The sequence below is a fragment of the Oncorhynchus tshawytscha genome, unplaced genomic scaffold, assembly GCF_018296145.1.
Source record: "Oncorhynchus tshawytscha isolate Ot180627B unplaced genomic scaffold, Otsh_v2.0 Un_scaffold_88_pilon_pilon, whole genome shotgun sequence".
Lineage (NCBI taxonomy): Eukaryota > Metazoa > Chordata > Actinopteri > Salmoniformes > Salmonidae > Oncorhynchus > Oncorhynchus tshawytscha.
Window position 1 is genome coordinate 236,037 of NW_024609646.1, and position 23,964 is coordinate 260,000.

Below are 23,964 nucleotides of genomic sequence, written 5' to 3' on the forward strand. Positions count from 1 at the left end.
ATAGTCTGATACAGTCACTGACTCCATGTTCAGACCAGTCATATATAGTCTGATACAGTCACTGACTCCATGTTCAGACCAGTCATATATAATCTGATACAGTCAGACTAACCATGTTCAGACCAGTCATATAGTCTGATACAGTCACTAACTCCATGTTCAGACCAGTCATATATAGTCTGATACAGTCACTAACTCCATGTTCAGACCAGTCATATATAGTCTGATACAGTCACTGACTCCATGTTCAGACCAGTCATATATAGTCTGATACAGTCACTGACTCCATGTTCAGACCAGTCATATCTAGTCTGATACAGTCACTGACTCCATGTTCAGACCAGTCATATAGTCTGATACAGTCACTGACTCCATGTTCAGACCAGTCATATATAGTCTGATACAGTCACTGACTCCATGTTCAGACCAGTCATATATAGTCTGATACAGTCACTGACCAGTCATATATAGTCTGATACTCAGACCAGTCATATATAGTCTGATACAGTCACTGACTCCATGTTCAGACCAGTCATATATAGTCTGATAGTCAGACCAGTCATATATAGTCTGATACAGTCACTGACTCCATGTTCAGACCAGTCATATATAGTCTGATACAGTCACTGACTCCATGTTCAGACCAGTCATATATAGTCTGATAGTCAGACCAGTCATATATAGTCTGATACAGTCAGACCAGTCATATATAGTCTGATACAGTCACTGACTCCATGTTCAGACCAGTCATATATAGTCTGATACAGTCACTAACTCCATGTTCAGACCAGTCATATATAGTCTGATACAGTCACTGACTCCATGTTCAGACCAGTCATATATAGTCTGATACAGTCCCTAAATCCATGTTCAGACCAGTCATATATAGTCTGATACAGTCAGACCAGTCATATATAGTCTGATACAGTCACTAACTCCATGTTCAGACCAGTCATATATAGTCTGATACAGTCACTGACTCCATGTTCAGACCAGTCATATATAGTCTGATACAGTCACTGACTCCATGTTCAGACCAGTCATATATAGTCTGATACAGTCAGACCAGTCATATATAGTCTGATACAGTCACTGACTCCATGTTCAGACCAGTCATATCTAGTCTAATACAGTCACTGACTCCATGTTCAGACCAGTCATATCTAGTCTGATACAGTCACTAACTCCATGTTCAGACCAGTCATATATAGTCTGATACAGTCAGACCAGTCATATATAGTCTGATACAGTCACTGACTCCATGTTCAGACCAGTCATATATAGTCTGATACAGTCACTGACTCCATGTTCAGACCAGTCATATATAGTCTGATACAGTCCCTAACTCCATGTTCAGACCAGTCATATATAGTCTGATACAGTCAGACCAGTCATATATAGTCTGATACAATCACTAACTCCATGTTCAGACCAGTCATATATAGTCTGATACAGTCACTGACTCCATGTTCAGACCAGTCATATATAGTCTGATACAGTCACTGACTCCATGTTCAGACCAGTCATATATAGTCTGATACAGTCACTGACTCCATGTTCAGACCAGTCATATATAGTCGGATACAGTCACTAACTCCATGTTCAGACCAGTCATATTTAGTCTGATACAGTCACTGACTCCATGTTCAGACCAGTCATATTTAGTCTGATACAGTCACTGACTCCATGTTCAGACCAGTCATATCTAGTCTGATACAGTCACTGACTCCATGTTCAGACCAGTCATATATAGTCTGATACAGTCAGACCAGTCATATATAGTCTGATACAGTCACTGACTCCATGTTCAGACCAGTCATATCTAGTCTGATACAGTCAGACCAGTCATATATAGTCTGATACAGTCACTAACTCCATGTTCAGACCAGTCATATATAGTCTGATACAGTCAGACCAGTCATATATAGTCTGATACAGTCACTAACTCCATGTTCAGACCAGTCATATATAGTCTGATACAGTCAGACCAGTCATATATAGTCTGATACAGTCACTAACTCCATGTTCAGACCAGTCATATATAGTCTGATACAGTCAGACCAGTCATATATAGTCTGATACAGTCACTAACTCCATGTTCAGACCAGTCATATATAGTCTGATACAGTCACTGACTCCATGTTCAGACCAGTCATATATAGTCTGATACAGTCAGACCAGTCATATATAGTCTGATACAGTCAGACCAGTCATATATAGTCTGATACAGTCACTGACTCCATGTTCAGACCAGTCATATATAGTCTGATACAGTCAGACCAGTCATATATAGTCTGATACAGTCAGACCAGTCATATATAGTCTGATACAGTCACTGACTCCATGTTCAGACCAGTCATATATAGTCTGATACAGTCACTAACTCCATGTTCAGACCAGTCATATATAGTCTGATACAGTCAGACCAGTCATATATAGTCTGATACAGTCACTAACTCCATGTTCAGACCAGTCATATATAGTCTGATACAGTCACTAACTCCATGTTCAGACCAGTCATATATAGTCTGATACAGTCAGACCAGTCATATATAGTCTGATACAGTCAGACCAGTCATATATAGTCTGATACAGTCAGACCAGTCATATATAGTCTGATACAGTCACTGACTCCATGTTCAGACCAGTCATATATAATCTGATACAGTCAGACCAGTCATATATAGTCTGATACAGTCAGACCAGTCATATATAGTCTGATACAGTCACTGACTCCATGTTCAGACCAGTCATATATAGTCTGATACAGTCCTAACTCCATGTTCAGACCAGTCATATATAGTCTGTACAGTCAGACCAGTCATATATAGTCTGATACAGTCACTAACTCCATGTTCAGACCAGTCATATATAGTCTGATACAGTCACTGACTCCATGTTCAGACCAGTCATATATAGTCTGATACAGTCAGACCAGTCATATATAGTCTGATACAGTCACTAACTCCATGTTCAGACCAGTCATATATAGTCTGATACAGTCACTGACTCCATGTTCAGACCAGTCATATATAGTCTGATACAGTCACTGACTCCATGTTCAGACCAGTCATATATAATCTGATACAGTCAGACCAGTCATATATAGTCTGATACAGTCACTAACTCCATGTTCAGACCAGTCATATATAGTCTGATACAGTCACTAACTCCATGTTCAGACTAACTCCATGTTCAGACCAGTCATATATAGTCTGATACAGTCACTAACTCCATGTTCAGACCAGTCATATATAGTCTGATACAGTCAGACCAGTCATATATAGTCTGATACAGTCACTAACTCCATGTTCAGACCAGTCATATATAGTCTGATACAGTCACTAACTCCATGTTCAGACCAGTCATATAGTCTGATACAGTCACTAACTCCATGTTCAGACCAGTCATATATAGTCTGATACAGTCAGACCAGTCATATATAGTCTGATACAGTCACTAACTCCATGTTCAGACCAGTCATATATAGTCTGATACAGTCAGACCAGTCATATATAGTCTGATACAGTCACTAACTCCATGCTCAGACCAGTCATATATAGTCTGATACAGTCACTAACTCCATGTTCAGACCAGTCATATAGTCTGATACAGTCACTAACTCCATGTTCAGACCAGTCATATATAGTCTGATACAGTCAGACCAGTCATATATAGTCTGATACAGTCACTAACTCCATGTTCAGACCAGTCATATATAGTCTGATACAGTCAGTAACTCCATGTTCAGACCAGTCATATATAGTCTGATACAGTCACTAACTCCATGTTCAGACTAACTCCATGTTCAGACCAGTCATATATAGTCTGATACAGTCACTGACTCCATGTTCAGACCAGTCATATATAGTCTGATACAGTCAGACCAGTCATATATAGTCTGATACAGTCACTGACTCCATGTTCAGACCAGTCATATATAGTCTGATAGTCAGACCAGTCATATATAGTCTGATACAGTCACTAACTCCATGTTCAGACCAGTCATATATAGTCTGATACAGTCAGTAACTCCATGTTCAGACCAGTCATATATAGTCTGATACAGTCACTAACTCCATGTTCAGACCAGTCATATATAGTCTGATACAGTCAGACCAGTCATATATAGTCTGATACAGTCACTGACTCCATGTTCAGACCAGTCATATATAGTCTGATACAGTCAGACCAGTCATATATAGTCTGATACAGTCACTAACTCCATGTTCAGACCAGTCATATATAGTCTGATACAATCACTAACTCCATGTTCAGACCAGTCATATATAGTCTGATACAGTCACTGACTCCATGTTCAGACCAGTCATATATAGTCTGATACAGTCACTGACTCCATGTTCAGACCAGTCATATATAGTCTGATACAGTCACTGACTCCATGTTCAGACCAGTCATATATAGTCGGATACAGTCACTAACTCCATGTTCAGACCAGTCATATTTAGTCTGATACAGTCACTGACTCCATGTTCAGACCAGTCATATTTAGTCTGATACAGTCACTGACTCCATGTTCAGACCAGTCATATCTAGTCTGATACAGTCACTGACTCCATGTTCAGACCAGTCATATATAGTCTGATACAGTCAGACCAGTCATATATAGTCTGATACAGTCACTGACTCCATGTTCAGACCAGTCATATCTAGTCTGATACAGTCAGACCAGTCATATATAGTCTGATACAGTCACTAACTCCATGTTCAGACCAGTCATATATAGTCTGATACAGTCAGACCAGTCATATATAGTCTGATACAGTCACTAACTCCATGTTCAGACCAGTCATATATAGTCTGATACAGTCAGACCAGTCATATATAGTCTGATACAGTCACTGACTCCATGTTCAGACCAGTCATATATAGTCTGATAGTCAGACCAGTCATATATAGTCTGATACAGTCACTGACTCCATGTTCAGACCAGTCATATATAGTCTGATACAGTCACTGACTCCATGTTCAGACCAGTCATATATAGTCTGATAGTCAGACCAGTCATATATAGTCTGATAGTCAGACCAGTCATATATAGTCTGATACAGTCACTGACTCCATGTTCAGACCAGTCATATATAGTCTGATACAGTCAGACCAGTCATATATAGTCTGATACAGTCAGACCAGTCATATATAGTCTGATACAGTCACTGACTCCATGTTCAGACCAGTCATATATAGTCTGATACAGTCCCTAACTCCATGTTCAGACCAGTCATATATAGTCTGATACAGTCAGACCAGTCATATATAGTCTGATACAGTCACTAACTCCATGTTCAGACCAGTCATATATAGTCTGATACAGTCACTGACTCCATGTTCAGACCAGTCATATATAGTCTGATACAGTCACTGACTCCATGTTCAGACCAGTCATATATAATCTGATACAGTCAGACCAGTCATATATAGTCTGATACAGTCACTAACTCCATGTTCAGACCAGTCATATATAGTCTGATACAGTCACTAACTCCATGTTCAGACCAGTCATATATAATCTGATACAGTCACTAACTCCATGTTCAGACCAGTCATATATAGTCTGATACAGTCACTAACTCCATGTTCAGACCAGTCATATATAGTCTGATACAGTCAGACCAGTCATATATAGTCTGATACAGTCACTAACTCCATGCTCAGACCAGTCATATATAGTCTGATACAGTCACTAACTCCATGTTCAGACCAGTCATATAGTCTGATACAGTCACTAACTCCATGTTCAGACCAGTCATATATAGTCTGATACAGTCAGACCAGTCATATATAGTCTGATACAGTCACTAACTCCATGTTCAGACCAGTCATATATAGTCTGATACAGTCAGACCAGTCATATATAGTCTGATACAGTCACTAACTCCATGCTCAGACCAGTCATATATAGTCTGATACAGTCACTAACTCCATGTTCAGACCAGTCATATAGTCTGATACAGTCACTAACTCCATGTTCAGACCAGTGATATATAGTCTGATACAGTCAGACCAGTCATATATAGTCTGATACAGTCACTAACTCCATGTTCAGACCAGTCATATATAGTCTGATACAGTCACTAACTCCATGTTCAGACCAGTCATATATAGTCTGATACAGTCACTAACTCCATGTTCAGACCAGTCATATATAGTCTGATACAGTCACTGACTCCATGTTCAGACCAGTCATATATAGTCTGATACAGTCACTGACTCCATGTTCAGACCAGTCATATATAGTCGGATACAGTCACTAACTCCATGTTCAGACCAGTCATATTTAGTCTGATACAGTCACTGACTCCATGTTCAGACCAGTCATATTTAGTCTGATACAGTCACTGACTCCATGTTCAGACCAGTCATATCTAGTCTGATACAGTCACTGACTCCATGTTCAGACCAGTCATATATAGTCTGATACAGTCAGACCAGTCATATATAGTCTGATACAGTCACTGACTCCATGTTCAGACCAGTCATATCTAGTCTGATACAGTCAGACCAGTCATATATAGTCTGATACAGTCACTAACTCCATGTTCAGACCAGTCATATATAGTCTGATACAGTCAGACCAGTCATATATAGTCTGATACAGTCACTAACTCCATGTTCAGACCAGTCATATATAGTCTGATACAGTCAGACCAGTCATATATAGTCTGATACAGTCACTAACTCCATGTTCAGACCAGTCATATATAGTCTGATACAGTCAGACCAGTCATATATAGTCTGATACAGTCACTAACTCCATGTTCAGACCAGTCATATATAGTCTGATACAGTCACTAACTCCATGTTCAGACCAGTCATATATAGTCTGATACAGTCAGACCAGTCATATATAGTCTGATACTCAGACCAGTCATATATAGTCTGATACAGTCACTGACTCCATGTTCAGACCAGTCATATATAGTCTGATAGTCAGACCAGTCATATATAGTCTGATACAGTCACTGACTCCATGTTCAGACCAGTCATATATAGTCTGATACAGTCCCTAACTCCATGTTCAGACCAGTCATATATAGTCTGATACAGTCAGACCAGTCATATATAGTCTGATACAGTCACTAACTCCATGTTCAGACCAGTCATATATAGTCTGATACAGTCACTGACTCCATGTTCAGACCAGTCATATATAGTCTGATACAGTCAGACCAGTCATATATAGTCTGATACAGTCACTAACTCCATGTTCAGACCAGTCATATATAGTCTGATACAGTCACTGACTCCATGTTCAGACCAGTCATATATAGTCTGATACAGTCACTGACTCCATGTTCAGACCAGTCATATATAATCTGATACAGTCAGACCAGTCATATATAGTCTGATACAGTCACTAACTCCATGTTCAGACCAGTCATATATAGTCTGATACAGTCACTAACTCCATGTTCAGACCAGTCATATATAATCTGATACAGTCACTAACTCCATGTTCAGACCAGTCATATATAGTCTGATACAGTCACTAACTCCATGTTCAGACCAGTCATATATAGTCTGATACAGTCAGACCAGTCATATATAGTCTGATACAGTCACTAACTCCATGCTCAGACCAGTCATATATAGTCTGATACAGTCACTAACTCCATGTTCAGACCAGTCATATAGTCTGATACAGTCACTAACTCCATGTTCAGACCAGTGATATATAGTCTGATACAGTCAGACCAGTCATATATAGTCTGATACAGTCACTAACTCCATGTTCAGACCAGTCATATATAGTCTGATACAGTCACTAACTCCATGTTCAGACCAGTCATATATAGTCTGATACAGTCACTAACTCCATGTTCAGACCAGTCATATATAGTCTGATACAGTCACTGACTCCATGTTCAGACCAGTCATATATAGTCTGATACAGTCACTGACTCCATGTTCAGACCAGTCATATATAGTCGGATACAGTCACTAACTCCATGTAGACCAGTCATATTTAGTCTGATACAGTCACTGACTCCATGTTCAGACCAGTCATATTTAGTCTGATACAGTCACTGACTCCATGTTCAGACCAGTCATATCTAGTCTGATACAGTCACTGACTCCATGTTCAGACCAGTCATATATAGTCTGATACAGTCAGACCAGTCATATATAGTCTGATACAGTCACTGACTCCATGTTCAGACCAGTCATATCTAGTCTGATACAGTCAGACCAGTCATATATAGTCTGATACAGTCACTAACTCCATGTTCAGACCAGTCATATATAGTCTGATACAGTCAGACCAGTCATATATAGTCTGATACAGTCACTAACTCCATGTTCAGACCAGTCATATATAGTCTGATACAGTCAGACCAGTCATATATAGTCTGATACAGTCACTAACTCCATGTTCAGACCAGTCATATATAGTCTGATACAGTCAGACCAGTCATATATAGTCTGATACAGTCACTAACTCCATGTTCAGACCAGTCATATATAGTCTGATACAGTCACTGACTCCATGTTCAGACCAGTCATATATAGTCTGATACAGTCAGACCAGTCATATATAGTCTGATACAGTCAGACCAGTCATATATAGTCTGATACAGTCACTGACTCCATGTTCAGACCAGTCATATATAGTCTGATACAGTCAGACCAGTCATATACCATACAGTCAGACCAGTCATATATAGTCTGATACAGTCACTGACTCCATGTTCAGACCAGTCATATATAGTCTGATACAGTCCCTAACTCCATGTTCAGACCAGTCATATATAGTCTGATACAGTCAGACCAGTCATATATAGTCTGATACAGTCACTAACTCCATGTTCAGACCAGTCATATATAGTCTGATACAGTCACTGACTCCATGTTCAGACCAGTCATATATAGTCTGATACAGTCAGACCAGTCATATATAGTCTGATACAGTCACTAACTCCATGTTCAGACCAGTCATATATAGTCTGATACAGTCACTGACTCCATGTTCAGACCAGTCATATATAGTCTGATACAGTCACTGACTCCATGTTCAGACCAGTCATATATAATCTGATACAGTCAGACCAGTCATATATAGTCTGATACAGTCACTAACTCCATGTTCAGACCAGTCATATATAGTCTGATACAGTCACTAACTCCATGTTCAGACCAGTCATATATAATCTGATACAGTCACTAACTCCATGTTCAGACCAGTCATATATAGTCTGATACAGTCACTAACTCCATGTTCAGACCAGTCATATATAGTCTGATACAGTCAGACCAGTCATATATAGTCTGATACAGTCACTAACTCCATGCTCAGACCAGTCATATATAGTCTGATACAGTCACTAACTCCATGTTCAGACCAGTCATATAGTCTGATACAGTCACTAACTCCATGTTCAGACCAGTCATATATAGTCTGATACAGTCAGACCAGTCATATATAGTCTGATACAGTCACTAACTCCATGTTCAGACCAGTCATATATAGTCTGATACAGTCAGACCAGTCATATATAGTCTGATACAGTCACTAACTCCATGTTCAGACCAGTCATATATAGTCTGATACAGTCAGACCAGTCATATATAGTCTGATACAGTCACTAACTCCATGCTCAGACCAGTCATATATAGTCTGATACAGTCACTAACTCCATGTTCAGACCAGTCATATATAGTCTGATACAGTCACTAACTCCATGTTCAGACCAGTCATATATAGTCTGATACAGTCAGACCAGTCATATATAGTCTGATACAGTCACTAACTCCATGTTCAGACCAGTCATATATAGTCTGATACAGTCACTAACTCCATGTTCAGACCAGTCATATAGTCTGATACAGTCACTAACTCCATGTTCAGACCAGTCATATATAGTCTGATACAGTCAGACCAGTCATATATAGTCTGATACAGTCACTAACTCCATGTTCAGACCAGTCATATATAGTCTGATACAGTCACTAACTCCATGTTCAGACCAGTCATATATAGTCTGATACAGTCACTAACTCCATGTTCAGACCAGTCATATATAGTCTGATACAGTCACTGACTCCATGTTCAGACCAGTCATATATAGTCTGATACAGTCACTGACTCCATGTTCAGACCAGTTATATATAGTCTGATACAGTCACTAACTCCATGTTCAGACCCGTCATATATAGTCTGATACAGTCAGACCAGTCATATATAGTCTGATACAGTCACTAACTCCATGTTCAGACCAGTCATATATAGTCTGATACAGTCAGACCAGTCATATATAGTCTGATACAGTCACTAACTCCATGTTCAGACCAGTCATATATAGTCTGATACAGTCCCTAACTCCATGTTCAGACCAGTCATATATAGTCTGATACAGTCCCTAACTCCATGTTCAGACCAGTCATATATAGTCTGATACAGTCACTAACTCCATGTTCAGACCAGTCATATAGTCTGATACAGTCACTAACTCCATGTTCAGACCAGTCATATATAGTCTGATACAGTCAGACCAGTCATATATAGTCTGATACAGTCACTGACTCCATGTTCAGACCAGTCATATATAGTCTGATACAGTCACTGACTCCATGTTCAGACCAGTCATATATAGTCTGATACAGTCACTAACTCCATGTTCAGACCAGTCATATAGTCTGATACAGTCACTAACTCCATGTTCAGACCAGTCATATATAGTCTGATACAGTCAGACCAGTCATATATAGTCTGATACAGTCACTAACTCCATGTTCAGACCAGTCATATATAGTCTGATACAGTCACTAACTCCATGTTCAGACTAACTCCATGTTCAGACCAGTCATATATAGTCTGATACAGTCACTAACTCCATGTTCAGACCAGTCATATATAGTCTGATACAGTCACTAACTCCATGTTCAGACTAACTCCATGTTCAGACCAGTCATATATAGTCTGATACAGTCACTAACTCCATGTTCAGACCAGTCATATATAGTCTGATACAGTCACTAACTCCATGTTCAGACCAGTCATATATAGTCTGATACAGTCACTAACTCCATGTTCAGACCAGTCATATATAGTCTGATAGTCAGACCAGTCATATATAGTCTGATACAGTCACTAACTCCATGTTCAGACCAGTCATATATAGTCTGATACAGTCAGTAACTCCATGTTCAGACCAGTCATATATAGTCTGATACAGTCACTAACTCCATGTTCAGACCAGTCATATATAGTCTGATACAGTCAGACCAGTCATATATAGTCTGATACAGTCACTGACTCCATGTTCAGACCAGTCATATATAGTCTGATACAGTCAGACCAGTCATATATAGTCTGATACAGTCACTAACTCCATGTTCAGACCAGTCATATATAGTCTGATACAATCACTAACTCCATGTTCAGACCAGTCATATATAGTCTGATACAGTCACTGACTCCATGTTCAGACCAGTCATATATAGTCTGATACAGTCACTGACTCCATGTTCAGACCAGTCATATATAGTCTGATACAGTCACTGACTCCATGTTCAGACCAGTCATATATAGTCGGATACAGTCACTAACTCCATGTTCAGACCAGTCATATTTAGTCTGATACAGTCACTGACTCCATGTTCAGACCAGTCATATTTAGTCTGATACAGTCACTGACTCCATGTTCAGACCAGTCATATCTAGTCTGATACAGTCACTGACTCCATGTTCAGACCAGTCATATATAGTCTGATACAGTCAGACCAGTCATATATAGTCTGATACAGTCACTGACTCCATGTTCAGACCAGTCATATCTAGTCTGATACAGTCAGACCAGTCATATATAGTCTGATACAGTCACTAACTCCATGTTCAGACCAGTCATATATAGTCTGATACAGTCAGACCAGTCATATATAGTCTGATACAGTCACTAACTCCATGTTCAGACCAGTCATATATAGTCTGATACAGTCAGACCAGTCATATATAGTCTGATACAGTCACTAACTCCATGTTCAGACCAGTCATATATAGTCTGATACAGTCAGACCAGTCATATATAGTCTGATACAGTCACTAACTCCATGTTCAGACCAGTCATATATAGTCTGATACAGTCACTGACTCCATGTTCAGACCAGTCATATATAGTCTGATACAGTCAGACCAGTCATATATAGTCTGATACAGTCAGACCAGTCATATATAGTCTGATACAGTCACTGACTCCATGTTCAGACCAGTCATATATAGTCTGATACAGTCAGACCAGTCATATATAGTCTGATACAGTCAGACCAGTCATATATAGTCTGATACAGTCACTGACTCCATGTTCAGACCAGTCATATATAGTCTGATACAGTCCCTAACTCCATGTTCAGACCAGTCATATATAGTCTGATACAGTCAGACCAGTCATATATAGTCTGATACAGTCACTAACTCCATGTTCAGACCAGTCATATATAGTCTGATACAGTCACTGACTCCATGTTCAGACCAGTCATATATAGTCTGATACAGTCACTGACTCCATGTTCAGACCAGTCATATATAATCTGATACAGTCAGACCAGTCATATATAGTCTGATACAGTCACTAACTCCATGTTCAGACCAGTCATATATAGTCTGATACAGTCACTAACTCCATGTTCAGACCAGTCATATATAATCTGATACAGTCACTAACTCCATGTTCAGACCAGTCATATATAGTCTGATACAGTCACTAACTCCATGTTCAGACCAGTCATATATAGTCTGATACAGTCAGACCAGTCATATATAGTCTGATACAGTCACTAACTCCATGCTCAGACCAGTCATATATAGTCTGATACAGTCACTAACTCCATGTTCAGACCAGTCATATAGTCTGATACAGTCACTAACTCCATGTTCAGACCAGTCATATATAGTCTGATACAGTCAGACCAGTCATATATAGTCTGATACAGTCACTAACTCCATGTTCAGACCAGTCATATATAGTCTGATACAGTCAGACCAGTCATATATAGTCTGATACAGTCACTAACTCCATGCTCAGACCAGTCATATATAGTCTGATACAGTCACTAACTCCATGTTCAGACCAGTCATATAGTCTGATACAGTCACTAACTCCATGTTCAGACCAGTCATATATAGTCTGATACAGTCAGACCAGTCATATATAGTCTGATACAGTCACTAACTCCATGTTCAGACCAGTCATATATAGTCTGATACAGTCACTAACTCCATGTTCAGACCAGTCATATATAGTCTGATACAGTCACTAACTCCATGTTCAGACCAGTCATATATAGTCTGATACAGTCACTGACTCCATGTTCAGACCAGTCATATATAGTCTGATACAGTCACTAACTCCATGTTCAGACCAGTCATATATAGTCTGATACAGTCAGACCAGTCATATATAGTCTGATACAGTCAGACCAGTCATATATAGTCTGATACAGTCAGACCAGTCATATATAGTCTGATACAGTCACTGACTCCATGTTCAGACCAGTCATATATAATCTGATACAGTCAGACCAGTCATATATAGTCTGATACAGTCACTGACTCCATGTTCAGACCAGTCATATATAGTCTGATACAGTCAGACCAGTCATATATAGTCTGATACAGTCAGACCAGTCATATATAGTCTGATACAGTCACTAACTCCATGTTCAGACCAGTCATATATAGTCTGATACAGTCACTGACTCCATGTTCAGACCAGTCATATATAGTCTGATACAGTCACTAACTCCATGTTCAGACCAGTTATATATAGTCTGATACAGTCACTAACTCCATGTTCAGACCAGTCATATATAGTCTGATACAGTCACTAACTCCATGTTCAGACCAGTCATATATAGTCTGATACAGTCAGACCAGTCATATATAGTCTGATACAGTCACTAACTCCATGCTCAGACCAGTCATATATAGTCTGATACAGTCACTAACTCCATGTTCAGACCAGTCATATATAGTCTGATACAGTCACTAACTCCATGTTCAGACCAGTCATATATAGTCTGATACAGTCAGACCAGTCATATATAGTCTGATACAGTCACTAACTCCATGCTCAGACCAGTCATATATAGTCTGATACAGTCACTAACTCCATGTTCAGACCAGTCATATAGTCTGATACAGTCACTAACTCCATGTTCAGACCAGTCATATATAGTCTGATACAGTCAGACCAGTCATATATAGTCTGATACAGTCACTAACTCCATGTTCAGACCAGTCATATATAGTCTGATACAGTCACTAACTCCATGTTCAGACCAGTCATATATAGTCTGATACAGTCACTAACTCCATGTTCAGACCAGTCATATATAGTCTGATACAGTCACTGACTCCATGTTCAGACCAGTCATATATAGTCTGATACAGTCACTGACTCCATGTTCAGACCAGTTATATATAGTCTGATACAGTCACTAACTCCATGTTCAGACCAGTCATATATAGTCTGATACAGTCAGACCAGTCATATATAGTCTGATACAGTCACTAACTCCATGTTCAGACCAGTCATATATAGTCTGATACAGTCAGACCAGTCATATATAGTCTGATACAGTCACTAACTCCATGTTCAGACCAGTCATATATAGTCTGATACAGTCCCTAACTCCATGTTCAGACCAGTCATATATAGTCTGATACAGTCCCTAACTCCATGTTCAGACCAGTCATATATAGTCTGATACAGTCACTAACTCCATGTTCAGACCAGTCATATAGTCTGATACAGTCACTAACTCCATGTTCAGACCAGTCATATATAGTCTGATACAGTCAGACCAGTCATATATAGTCTGATACAGTCACTGACTCCATGTTCAGACCAGTCATATATAGTCTGATACAGTCACTGACTCCATGTTCAGACCAGTCATATATAGTCTGATACAGTCCCTAACTCCATGTTCAGACCAGTCATATCTGGTCCCAGCATAACATCCACTGTATTTAATACAATAACAAACTGACGGATAAGTTCAGCGATGGCCTTCTGTGTTCTCCTCTCCAGCTTCTCCAGCTTCTTCGCCACGTCTCGTTTCAAATCCCTTCAATCAGAAACAGGATATTAGACCACAACAACAAGGCATACGGAAATTAACCAAGAATTAGACTTTGTTCTACTATGAAGTATAACGTCTTAGTGAAAATGTCTTACCAGTCAGGCTTCCTGGGGGCTAGGTTGGCCAAATCCTACGGAGGAAATATGATCACATGTATTTAAAACGGTGGAAACTTAACATGAACACTAATCAAAACAGTAGGCCATCTACTAACTTATCACAGAGGGCTTTGGATATCTGACCTATTTAAAGATCCCTACTTACCACTTCTTCAATGACTGACTCTGGTTTCGCTGCATCTAGCTGCTCCTTCACTTTCTCCTCCACTGGAACAACACAAAGCATGTCTTATGTACAGCTGCATCCTGTAGTAGTTACAGCATCAGTCAAAGGTTTGGACACACCGACTCATTCAAGGGTTTCTCTTTATTTTTTACTATTTTATACATTGTAGAATAATAGTGAAGACATCAAAACTATGAAATTACACATATGGAATCATGTAGTAACCAAAAAAAAGTGTTAAACAAATCTAAATATATTTTAAAAATGTTAGGTTCTTCAAAGTAGCCACCTTTTGCCTTGATGACAGCTTTGCATACTCTTGGCATTCTCTCAACCATCTTCACCAGGAATGCTTTTCCAACAGTCTTGAAGGAGTTCCCACAAATGCTGAGCACTTGTTGGCTGCTTTTCCTTCACTCTGCGGTCCAACTCATCCCAAACCATCTCAAGGAGGGATGAGGTTGGGTGATTGTGGAGGTCAGGTCATCTGATGCAGCACTACATCACTCTCCTTCTTGGTCAAATAGTCCTTACACAGCCTAGAGGTGTGTTGGGTCATTGTCCTGTCGAAAAACAAATGATATTCCCCACTAAGCCCAAACCAGATGGGATGGTGTATCGCTGCAGAATGCTGTTGTAGCCATGCTGGTTAAATGTGCCTTGAATTCAAAATAAATCACAGACAGTGTCACCAACAAAGCATCCCCACACCACCTCCTCCATGCTTCACAGTGGGAACCACACATGCAGAGATCATCCGTTCACCTACTCTGTGTCTCACAAAAACACAGCGGTTGAAACCAAAAATCTCAAATTTGGACTCATCAGACCAAAGGACAGATTTCCACCAGTCTAATGTACATTGCTTGTGTTTCTTGGCCCAAGCAAGTCTCTTCTTATTATTGGTGTCCTTTAGTAGTGGTTTCTTTACAACAATTCGACCATGAAGGCCTGATTCACACAGTCTCCTCTGAACAGTTCATGTTAAGATGGATCTGTTACTTGAACTCTGAAACATTTATTTGGGCTGCAATTTCTGAGGCTGGTAACTCTAATGAACTTATCTTCTGCAGCAGAGGTAACTCTGGGTCTTCCTTTCCTGTGGCGGTCCTCATGAGAGCCAGTTTCATCATAGCACTTGATTGTCATTTCTCTTTGCTTATTTGAGTTGTTCTTGTCATAATATTGACTTGGTCTTTTACCAAATAGGGCTATCTTCTGTATACCACCCGACCTTGTCAAAACACAACTGAATGTCTCAAACACACTAAGAAGGAAAGAAAACCCTCAACTTAACAAGGCACACCTGTTAATTGAAACTGGCTCTTCAATGCCAAGAGTGTTCAAAGCTGTCATCAAGGCAAAGGGTGGCTACTTCGAATAATCTCAAATATAACATATATTTTCATTTGTTTAACACTTTTTTGGTTACTATGTGATTCCGTAGGTGTTATTTTAAAGTTTTGTAGTATTCACTATAAATAGTACAAATAAAGAAAAATGAGTAGGTGTGTCCAAACTTTTGACTGGTACTGTATGTACTCAACATTTTCACCACAGCAGTGCCTTCCCCAAGCTATTCTCTAGAGATAACTCCTCATCACTTCCGATGTCTCACCTGAAACAGGTTTGGCCTTGGGCACCTGTCTCTCCTTCAGCTCTTCATCCTCTGGGGTGTAGTTCCTCAGCTTCAGCTCTCTACTCAACACAAAACCTGGCTTTAGTGCTGTGCATTGCTTTATACCCATAAGCTATACCATAAGCAGGTGTGTGAGAGAGAGAGTATGGTAAAGCACCAGGTGGTGGCAGTGTAGCCACATGTATTAGGTCCTACTGCAGAACCAGCTGAGGGACCTGAGGAGAGGAGACAGTCTACAGGCCTAAACCACATGTATTAGGGCCTACTACAGAACCAGCTGAGGAGAGGAGACAGTCTACAGGCCTAAACCACATGTATTAGGTCCTACTACGGAACCAGCTGAGGGACCTGAGGAGAGGAGACAGTCTACAGGCCTAAACCACATGTATTAGGTCCTACTACGGAACCAGCTGAGGGACCTGAGGAGAGGAGACAGTCTACAGGCCTAAACCACATGTATTAGGGCCTACTACAGAACCAGCTGAGGAGAGGAGACAGTCTACAGGCCTAAACCACATGTATTAGGGCCTACTACAGAACCAGCTGAGGAGAGGAGACAGTCTACAGGCCTAAACCACATGTATTAGGTCCTACTACGGAACCAGCTGAGGGACCTGAGGAGAGGAGACAGTCTACAGGCCTAAACCACATGTATTAGGTCCTACTACGGAACCAGCTGAGGGACCTGAGGAGAGGAGACAGTCTACAGGCCTAAACCACATGTATTAGGTCCTACTACGGAACCAGCTGAGGGACCTGAGGAGAGGAGACAGTCTACAGGCCTAAACCACATGTATTAGGGCCTACTACAGAACCAGCTGAGGAGAGGAGACAGTCTACAGGCCTAAACCACATGTATTAGGTCCTACTACGGAACCAGCTGAGGGACCTGAGGAGAGGAGACAGTCTACAGGCCTAAACCACATGTATTAGGTCCTACTACGGAACCAGCTGAGGGACCTGAGGAGAGGAGACAGTCTACAGGCCTAAACCACATGTATTAGGTCCTACTACGGAACCAGCTGAGGGACCTGAGGAGAGGAGACAGTCTACAGGCCTAAACCACATGTATTAGGTCCTACTACGGAACCAGCTGAGGGACTTGAGGAGAGGAGACAGTCTACAGGCCTAAACCACATGTATTAGGTCCTACTACGGAACCAGCTGAGGGACCTGAGGAGAGGAGACAGTCTACAGGCCTAAACCACATGTATTAGGTCCTACTACGGAACCAGCTGAGGGACCTGAGGAGAGGAGACAGTCTACAGGCCTAAACCACATGTATTAGGTCCTACTACGGAACCAGCTGAGGGACCTGAGGAGAGGAGACAGTCTACAGGCCTAAACCAAACACAGCTACAGTTTGTCATCTCTGGAGGTTACTAGACCAGTCAGGGAATAAGGCCTCCCTTTATTCTGCTGAATACATCTCATTACCATTCTCCATCTGCTCAATGGGTCTGTCTCCAGCACAGCAGATAACAGCTGAGGAGAGGAGACAGTCTACAGGCCTAAACCACATGTATTAGGGCCTACTACAGAACCAGCTGAGGACAGGAGACAGTCTACAGGCCTAAACCACATGTATTAGGTCCTACTACAGAACCAGCTGAGGAGAGGAGACAGTCTACAGGCCTAAACCACATGTATTAGGTCCTACTACAGAACCAGCTGAGGAGAGGAGGCAGTCTACAGGCCTAAACCACATGTATTAGGTCCTACTACAGAACCAGCTGAGGAGAGGAGGCAGTCTACAGGCCTAAACCAAACACAGCTACAGTTTGTCATCTCTGGAGGTTACTAGACCAGTCAGGGAATAAGGCCTCCCTTTATTCTGCTGAACACATCTCATTACCATTCTCCATCTGCTCAATGGGTCTGTCTCCAGCACAGCAGATAACAGCTGAGGAGAGAGCTGGTGTCCCACATGCTACGATAGATTGTCATCTATCATCAAGGGCCCTCTTGGTGGAATTCTTAGCGAGCTTGGATGACATCTGTGTAGGATAGACGGTTTGAGCCCAAAGACAGGAGAAAACCTAACCTTCAATGTATGCATCCCAAATCACCCCATTCTCTATATAGGGCCCTGGTCAAGAGTAGTGCACTATATAGGGAATAGTGCACTATTGAGAACACAGCCTGAGAACATGACTTTGAATAGGGCTTCCTCCTGAGGGAGTGAACAGTGATCGGAGCATGGATCAGTGTTGAAAGGGAGATACCTAGTCAGTTGTACAACTGAAATGTGTCTTCTGCATTTAACCCAACCCCTCTGAATCAGAGAGGTGCAGGGGGCTGCCTTAAATCGACATCCACGTCTTCGGCGCCCGGGGAACAGTGGGTTAACTGCCTTGTTCAGGGGCAGAACGACAGATTTTAACCTCGTCAGCTCTGGGATTCGATCCGGCAACCTTTCGGTTACTGGCCCATCGCTCTAACCACTAGTTGAGATATAGGCTATAAGGTAGCTGGAGGAGACAGCAGAGAGTCTGTTGGGGATAGGTCTGAGTGTTGAGATGTAGGCTAGGTTAGCTGGAAACAGCAGAGAGCCTGTTGGGGATAGGTCTGGGTGTTGAGATGTAGGCTAGGTTAGCTGGAGACAGCAGAGAGCCTGTTGGGTATAGGTCTGGGTGTTGAGATGTAGGCTAGGTTAGCTGCAGGAGACAGCAGAGAGCCTGTTGGGGGTAGGTCTGGATGTTGAGATGTAGGCTAGGTTAGCTGGAGGAGACAGCAGAGAGTCTGTTGGGGATAGGTCTGGGTGTTGAGATGTAGGCTAGGTTAGCTGGAGACAGCAGAGAGCCTGTTGGGTATAGGTCTGGGTGTTGAGATGTAGGCTAGGTTAGCTGGAGGAGACAGGGATAGGTCTGGGTGTTGAGATGTAGGCTAGGTTAGCTGGAGGAGACAGCAGAGAGCCTGTTGGGGATAGGTCTGGGTGTTGAGATGTAGGCTAGGTTAGCTGGAGACAGCAGAGAGCCTGTTGGGTATAGGTCTGGGTGTTGAGATGTAGGCTAGGTTAGCTGGAGACAGCAGAGAGCCTGTTGGGTATAGGTCTGGGTGTTGAGATGTAGGCTAGGTTAGCTGCAGGAGACAGCAGAGAGCCTGTTGGGGATAGGTCTGGGTGTTGAGATGTAGGCTAGGTTAGCTGGAGGAGACAGGGATAGGTCTGGGTGTTGAGATGTAGGCTAGGTTAGCTGGAGGAGACAGCAGAGAGCCTGTTGGGGATAGGTCTGGGTGTTGAGATGTAGGCTAGGTTAGCTGGAGGAGACAGCAGAGAGCCTGTTGGGGGTGAGGCATCTATCAGAGCTAGCAGTCAACCAACAGGCAGGTCAATACTTGTGTGGATCCAGGCTGGAATGCTGACATACTCTGGTCCACCACAGCTCAAAGCAGTCAGCTCAGAGCTACAGTGCATTCAAAATGTATTCAGACCCCTTGACATTTTCCACATTGTGTTACGTTACAGCCTTATTCTAAAATTGATTAAATAATTGTTTTCCCCTCATCAACCTACACACAATTCCCCGTAATGAGAAAGCGAAAACAGGTTAGCAAATTTATTAAGAATTAAAAACAGAAATACCTTATGTAAGTATTCAGAACCTTTGCTGTTAAACTCTAAATGGATCTCAGGTGCATCCTGTTTCCATTGATCATCCTTCAGATGTTTCTACAACTTGATTGGAGTCCACCTGTGGTAAATTCAACTGATTGGACATGGAAGGGAACACACCTGTCTATATAAGGTCCCACAGTTGACAGTGCATGTCAGAGCAAAAACCAAGCCATGAGGTCGATGGAATTGTCCATAGAGCTCCGAGACAGGATTGTGTCGAGGCACAGATCTGGGGAAGGGTACAAAAACATTTCTGCAGCATTGAAGGTCCCCAAGAACACACTGACCTCCATCATTCTTAAAAATTGAAGAAGTTTGGAACCACCAAGACTCTTCATAGAGCTGGCCGCCCGGCCAAATTGAGCAATCAGTGGAGAAGGGCCTTGGTCAGGGAGGTGACCAAGAACCCGATGGTCACTCTGACAGAGCTCCAGAGTTCCTCTGTGAAGATGGGAGAACCTTCCAGAAGGACAACCATCTCTGCAGCACTCCACCAATCAGGTATTTATGGTAGAGTGGCCAGACAGAAGCCACTCCTTAGTAAAAGGCACATGACAGCCCGCTTGGAGTTTGCCAAAAGGCACCTAAAGGACTCTCAGACCATGAGAAACGAGATTGCCTGAATGCCAAGCGTCACTTCTGGAGGAAACCTGGCACCATCCCTACGGTGAAGCATGGTGGTGGCAGTATCATGATGTGGGGATGTTTTTCAGCGGCAGGGACTGGAAGACTAGTCAGGATCGAGGGAAAGATGAACAGAGCAAAGTACAGAGAGATTCTTGATGAAAACCTGCTGGAGAGCACTCAGGACCCCAGACTGGGGCGAAGGTTCACCTTCCAACAGGACAACAAAGGAGTGGCTTGGGGACAAGTCTCTGAATGTTCTTGAGTCACCCAGCCAGAGACCAGACTTGAACCTGATCGAACATCTCTGGAGAGACCTGAAAATAGCTGTGCAGCGACGCTCCTCATCCAACCTGACAGAGCTTGAGAAGATCTGCAGAGAAGAATAGGAGAAACTCCCCAAATACAGGTGTGTTAAGCTTGTAGCATCATATCCAAGAAGACTTGAGGCTGTAATCGCTGCCAAAGGTGCTTAAACAAAGTACTGAGTAAAGAGTCTGAATACTTATGTAAAACGTGATATTTCAATTTTTTCTTTTTAATAAACTTACCAACATTTCTAAAAACCAGTTTTTGCCTTGTCATTATGGGGTATTGTATGTTGATAAATTGGTAAAAAAAAAAAATTTAAACCTTAAGAAAAAGGCTGTAATGTAATAAAATGTGGAACAAGTCAAGGGGTCTGAATCCTTTCAGAATGCACTGTACTTTCCATGGATCTACGGGAGCAGTAACCTACAGGCTGGCCCTAGTTGTCAGAACATGGGAGAAAACGGAACGGTTCACAATCAATCAGGCTACATGAAAGCAACAGGAAGACTGAGGACAACCACGTTTGCTGCATCACAGCCATCTTGGTCTTTGATACCGCTGTTCTGCAATCGGAGCTCCCATGCAATTTTAATAACTACATGGCTGGTCACAAGATATTGTCTCAGAAGACTAACAGAGGGGTGGAAAAAACATGTTCCAAGTAGCAAAGTGTTTGTAACCAGCGTCCATACCACAGCTGGTACTGTTCCACTCTCTTCAGAAGTACTTCCTGAGTTTCACCCACAAAACAAAACACACAAACCCAGGCTGCATCCCACACAGCACCCATAGGGATCTTATCAAAAGCAGTGCACTAAATAGGGGATAGTGTGCCATTTGGAACACAGATGAGGGATTTGCAATGGCCAGCCTGTGAGTGCACTGCCAAGCCCAGTGCTGCCTGGACTATCATTAAACATAAACAATGGAAAAAAAGTGTCTGTCGTGTGGGAGGGAGGAAGAGATGGCTGCTCTTGTTCCTGCAGCTGAAACACAGAGCCCAGTCAGCTGCAGGATATTTGTGCAGCTATTGTTTAACACAGGACACCTACTCCAACCCAGAGTAAACACTGAACACAGGACACCTGACTGGGAGGATGAGGTGCATTGGGAGACCTTGGTCTAATTCACGATAGGCACCCATCTGGAACAAAAACTGGCTGACTACCTGAAGGACGACCTGAACTTGTCCAACATGAAATGCTTGTTTTTGTTTTCCATACTAATGAAAAGGACCCAGGAGAAACTAACCTGTGTCGCTCCTCTTCAGCTTCCTCCTCGGCCCGGTCCCTCTTCCTGTCTGGTTCCCCGTCCTCTCCATCTCTCACCTGTCAGGTGACAAACACCAGGCTATTAAAAAGGTGACAAAACACCGGGCTACTGAGGTGACAAAACACCGGGCTACTGAGGTGACAAAACACCGGGCTACTGGAGGTGACAAAACACCGGGCTACTGGAGGTGACAAACACCGGGCTACTGAGGTGACAAAACACCGGGCTACTGGAGGTGACAAAACACCGGGCTACTGGAGGTGACAAAACACCGGGCTACTGGAGGTGACAAAACACCGGGCTACTGGAGGTGACAAAACACCGGGCTACTGGAGGTGACAAAACACCGGGCTACTGGAGGTGACAAAACACCGGGCTACTGGAGGTGACAAAACACCGGGCTACTGGAGGTGACAAAACACCGGGCTACTGAGGTGACAAAACACCGGGCTACTGGAGGTGACAAAACACCGGGCTACTGAGGTGACAAAACACCGGGCTACTGAGGTGACAAAACACCGGGCTACTGGAGGTGACAAAACACCGGGCTACTGGAGGTGACAAACACCGGGCTACTGAGGTGACAAAACACTGGGTTACAGTGTGCATTTAGCAGAGCCGTTAGCAGCACCGCTACTAAATCATGGCCGCCACTGCCAAACACCGGGTTACAGTGTGCATTTAGCAGAGCCGTTAGCAGCACCGCTACTAAATCATGGCCGCCACTGCCAAACACCGGGTTACAGTGTCCATTTAGCAGAGCCGTTAGCAGCACCGCTACTAAATCATGGCCGCCACTGCCAAACACCGGGTTACAGTGTGCATTTAGCAGAGCCGTTAGCAGCACCGCTACTAAATCATGGCCGCCACTGCCAAATAATTTAAATAAATAATGATGTCCTTTTTAGGATGGTCAAATGTTTTCAGTGTAAACTTAAAATCACTAAAACCAGATATAAAGTATGTAGAAAAGATAATGGACCTAATATAAATATAAATATATATATCACACACATACACTACGATTCAAAAGTTTGGGGTCACTTAGAAATGTCCTTGTTTTTGAAATAAAAGTACATTTTTGTCCAATAAAATATCAAATTGATCTGAAATA

General features: G+C 42.1%; 1 protein-coding gene across 1 annotated transcript in view; it reads right to left on the bottom strand.

The window, feature by feature from the left end:
* ccdc12 (coiled-coil domain containing 12) overlaps positions 1-23,964 on the bottom strand; it is a 39,889-nt gene that overhangs the window by 6,395 nt on the left and 9,530 nt on the right. The window contains exons 2-6 of the mRNA XM_042316620.1: positions 22,830-22,906; positions 17,006-17,085; positions 15,367-15,428; positions 15,198-15,232; positions 15,011-15,087 (exon numbers count right to left, since the gene is read on the bottom strand). Of these exons, the coding sequence (XP_042172554.1) occupies positions 15,011-15,087; positions 15,198-15,232; positions 15,367-15,428; positions 17,006-17,085; positions 22,830-22,906 (331 nt within the window). The remainder of the gene's footprint in view (positions 1-15,010; positions 15,088-15,197; positions 15,233-15,366; positions 15,429-17,005; positions 17,086-22,829; positions 22,907-23,964) is intronic.